The sequence below is a fragment of the Melospiza georgiana genome, chromosome 29, assembly GCF_028018845.1.
Source record: "Melospiza georgiana isolate bMelGeo1 chromosome 29, bMelGeo1.pri, whole genome shotgun sequence".
NCBI lineage: Eukaryota > Metazoa > Chordata > Aves > Passeriformes > Passerellidae > Melospiza > Melospiza georgiana.
The window spans coordinates 2,909,712-2,914,369 of NC_080458.1; the positions used below are offsets into that span (position 1 = coordinate 2,909,712).

The window sequence follows — 4,658 nt, forward strand, 5'->3', positions numbered from 1 at the left end:
AGCCCCTGCTGCCATCCCATCTGCCCAGGGCAGCACAAGAGCCCCGGCCTTGGGGCCCTCAAGAGCTGCTCCTGCTCCAGACCCCGGGCTCATGCCAAAGCTGGGGCAGCCACAAAGCTGTGCCCATTTCTGTTCATTGCTGCTCTGATGGGGATGGATCCTCAGCCACTTGGAGGTTGCTAATGAATTTTACTCCTCCAGAGACCTCTTCTTTCTTGAGCTCTTCAATTCAGGAATCCAATGACCAAGGCTGATAAACATCTGTTCAAAATACCCGAACAAGAAAATGCCCAGGGAATATTTTAAATGTTCAATTCTTCTGTAGTTATTTAGAAATATTTCAATTGTATTCAAATTTAATATACTATTTTGAAAACAATGCAGACTTTCCACTGTCATATTTTCTGAAAAATATTTTTGCCAAGATTTCTTCTCCTGGGAAGCTAAGAAGCCTCAGAAAAGAATGAAAACAATAATTATCAGATTGCTTCTGCTGTGTTTGCTGCTTTGGAATGTGGTCTGGAGGTTGTTAACCAACAGGTGCATGTTTGATTGGTTTCCTGTGAATTATTTTTACTTAATGACCAATCACCATCAGGTGTGGTGGCCTCTGAGGAGTCAGTCATGAGTTTTTGATTATCATTCTTGTTAAGCCTTCTGTCTGTATCCTGTCTTATCTTTTAGTATGGTTTTAGTATAGCATTCGGTAATGTAATGTTATATAATATGACATGACATGACATGACATGACTAACATAACATAACATAGCATAGCATAGCATAGCATAGCATAGCATAGCATAGCATAGCATAGCTTATCATAGCATAGCATAGCATAACATAACATAACATAACATAACATCAGCCTTCTGAGAACATGAAGTCAGATTCTCATCTCTCATCTCGTCCTGGGGACCCTCACAAACTCAATACAGACAGAACTGTTTTGTCCTGCTTTCTTTTCCCGTTTATAAATTGATATCAGCAAAGTCCAATTGATATTGACCCTCAGCACCTTCAAATTCAGTCTGAACAGATATGAAAATCAAGGCTCTCCAACAGGCTGACAAACAATATCCTTTTGTCCCACCTCCTCACCATTTCCCTCCAACCCCTGGAACTCCTATGGATCAGGAATGGTGTGGCCAGCAGGACGAGGGCAGGGACTCTTCCCCTGTGCTGGGCAATGGTTGAGCAGCACCTCAAGTGCAGTGTCCACTTCTGGGCCCCCCGATTTAGGAAGGACATGGAGGGGCTGAAGCATGTCCAGAGAAGGGCAAAAAGGCTGGGGAGGGGTCTGGAGCACAAGTGCTATGGGAGCAGCTGAGGGAGCTGGGGCTGTTTATCCTGGAGAAGAGGAGGCTCAGGAGAGACAAGGCAGTATCAGGGCACAGGTTGGACTTGATCTCCAAAGCCTTTTCCAGCATTGCTGATTCTGAAATTCTCTGGAATCACCCTTGCAGCAGTTGCATGATGAGCCCACGGCTTCCTCTTCAGAAGCTCCAACAGCCCAGGTCCCTCAGCTTCTCCTGCCAGCCCCAAAGCCCATCCTGTCAGTCCTGCAGAGCCTCTGCAGCTCCTCCTCACTGCCCAGAACAGGGAGCCCCAGAGCCAGACACAGCAGCCCAGATGTGCCCCCCTGGTCTGGGGTGCCTCTGGCAAGGGAGCAGCACCAGTCACTGCAGGAGCCTGCAGACAATTCCTGCAGCACTTGTAGGATGATCCTGCTGCCCAAGGGACGTTCCCATGGTGCCAAGTCAGGAACTGCAATGGGGAGTGGGGCCAGAGAGGAAAGGGCAAATAGGGATGGGCTGTTTGCTGGGGAGGGAACAGGGGTGGGCAAACAGGAGGAAGAAATTTGCAGCAGGAAGTGTAAAGAAAGCAAAGGGGAAGAAAAGGAAATCCTGAGGGCAGTTTGGGGGTTGCTGCCAGGCAGCCCTGGCTCTGAGCAACAGCGTCTGCAGTGGAACAGGAAACTCCCAGCTGATGGGAACAAACTTTCTGGCTGAGTGCAGAGGCCAGGACAAAGCTGAGTGGTTTCCCTGGTGTCCCCCAGCCCTTGCTGGCCCCAGGGGCTGATGGCATTTGTGCTCCCTCAGGTTCATGTCCCCACAGCAACAGCATGGGGGTGCTCCCCCTGCTGTGTGCAATGCAAACGGGGGCTCCTGAGGCAGTGCTGCCGTGTCTGTGCCTGCAAGGATGGGGCACCTGTGTGAGCTGGGGGAGAGGCCAGGGCTGCAGAGGGGGATGTTGTTGGCAGCTCCATCAGGACGCTCTGGGACGCTGCCCTGGGCTGTGCAGCGCACTGGGGATGGATCAGCCCCTGCTCTGCTGCTCCTTTCCGTCTGCCCCAGGGCCCTTGCAGAGCCCCAGCCATGCTGTTTGCCCCCAGCCTGCCCACAGCCAGCCTGGGGCTGCTCACGGGGCTTTTCTGTGCTGAGCATTGGCCTGGGCATGTTCTTGAGAGAGCCTGGGCAAGTAGCCTGGAGCCCCCAGGCCCTGGGCTGAGGCGTCAGCACTGCCCCAGCAGTGCCCATGGCCTGTCCCTGCTGCAGCCCTGGCACTGCCACCCCCAGGGCTGTGCCCGGCCCTGAGAGCACTCAGGCCTTGCAGCAACACCAGGGCCACCAGGGCAGCGGGGCAAGGCCATGGCAGCAGCACTGGCAACACCAAGTGCTGCTGCTGCTGGGCACAGCTGCTGGGCCAGCACTGATCTGCCCCCAGCTCTGCACACAGACATTGCTGCTGCAGCTCCAGAGAAGGCAACAAAAGGGCATCTCTGCAGAAAACTCTGCTGGGAGATCCTTTAGTTCATTTATAGCCACTGAGAGTCAGCCCCTCATTGACACAGTCTGTGACCACAGGGAAGATAGATAGAAACAAAATGAGAAATGGCTTTAATAATGATATTTCTCTGAACAATATAGTGGGGCTTGACAGCTAGCTTACAAGGAAAGCTGAATTCATAGATGAAATAACAATTGATGATTTAAGAGTCTATCCATAGCAAGGAAGAAAACAAGGCATCTGCATGAGAACAGATTATAAAAGATACATGCAAATTTTTGTAAGCTAGACTAGGTGCATACGTAAATGTGTATATGGGCCTTATTAAATTTCTGTAAAACTTTTGTGAATTATATTGATACTAATAGCTTTACTCCAATGAATATAAGAAGTTTTTGTGATGTAATTAAGGACTTAAGATGATACTTTGTTAAAAGCATATAAACTAGAGAACACACTATATAAAAACGTTTTCTTCTTTGACGCAAATTACGTGTGCGTAGGTCACATCCAATCCAACAATATCAGGCATGATTAACAAAGTAAAACAAAGAAAAGGAACCTCCAAAATGAAACCAACAAGAAGTATCAAACATGACTTTTATTACAAGTGATTGGCAGAAATGGGCCAGAAGTTTAATGTTTCCAAAACCATCCAGTCATCAGTCTACACACTGCAGCCTTGAGCTCCTGGTTCCTCAGGCTGTAGATGAGGGGGTTCAGGGCCGGAGGAACCACTGAGTACAGAACTGAAAGGGCCAGATCCAGGGATGGGGAGGAGATGGAGAGGGGCTTCAGGTAGGCAAATGCTGCAGTGCTGATGAACAGAGAGACCCCAGCCAGGTGAGGGAGGCAGGTGGAAAAGGCTTTGTGCCGTCCCTGCTCAGAGGGGATCCTCAGCACAGCCCTGAAGATCTGCACATAGGAGAAAACAATGAACAGAAAACAGACAAATGCTAAAGAGATGGAAAAAACAATAACCTTAAGTTCCCTGAGGTAGGAATTTGAGCAGGAGAGCTTCAGGATCTGGGGAATTTCACAGAAGAATTGGCCCAGGACATTGCCATGGCACAGGGGCAGGGAAAATGTATTGGCTGTGTGCATGAGAGCATAGAGAAAGGCACTGGCCCAGGCAGCTGCTGCCATGTGGGAACAAGCTCTGCTGCCCAGGAGGATCCCGTAGTGCAGGGGTTTGCAGATGGACACGTAGCGGTCGTAGCACATGATGATCAGGAGGAAAAGCTCTGCTGAGATGAAGAACAGAAAGAAAAAGAGCTGAGCAGCACATCCAGTGTAGGAGATGTCCCTGGTGTCCCAGAGGGAATTGTGCATGGCTTTGGGGACAGTGGTGCAGATGGAGCCCAGGTCACTGAGGGCCAGGTTGAGCAGGAAGAAGAACATGGGCGTGTGCAGGTGGTGGTCACAGGCTACGGCACTGATGATGAGGCCGTTGCCCAGGAGGGCAGCCAGGGAGATGCCCAGCAAGAGGCAGAAGTGCAGGAGCTGCAGCTGCCGCGTGTCTGCCAATGCCAGCAGGAGGAAGTGGCTGATGGAGCTGCTGTTGGACATTTGCTGTGCCTGGCCATGGGGACCTGTTCATGGGAAAAGGATAGTGAAGGGTTAGAGGAGATCCCTGTATCCAAAATCAAAGCCAATTCCCATACACCATCCTCTGTAATACACAGACAGTGTCTTTAGTTTTTTTCGTTAGGAGGTTTTCTATATATGCTTCCCCATATCTCTGCTGCTGCTCCTGCATATAAGAAACCCTCAGCATTTCTGAGGCCCTCTGGGAGAGCAGAGAAAGTGGAGACGGGGGGTGGAGATGGTCTGTCCCTTCATTCTGTTTGGAGTTTGTCTGGGCTTTCACT

At 50.2% G+C, this 4,658-nt stretch overlaps 1 protein-coding gene across 1 annotated transcript; it reads right to left on the reverse strand.

Moving 5' to 3' along the window:
• Positions 1-3,423: 3,423 nt before the first annotated feature.
• LOC131094399 (olfactory receptor 14J1-like) lies at positions 3,424-4,356 on the reverse strand. Its single transcript, XM_058041992.1, has one exon. The coding sequence runs from the start codon at positions 4,354-4,356 to the stop codon at positions 3,424-3,426; it is 933 nt and encodes a 310-aa protein (XP_057897975.1).
• Positions 4,357-4,658: the final 302 nt, after the last annotated feature.

Bases quoted from the DNA above. Each gene is read 5' to 3' on its own strand.
- LOC131094399 (XM_058041992.1), bottom strand. From the start codon at position 4,356: ATGTCCAACAGCAGCTCCATCAGCCACTTCCTCCTGCTGGCATTGGCA.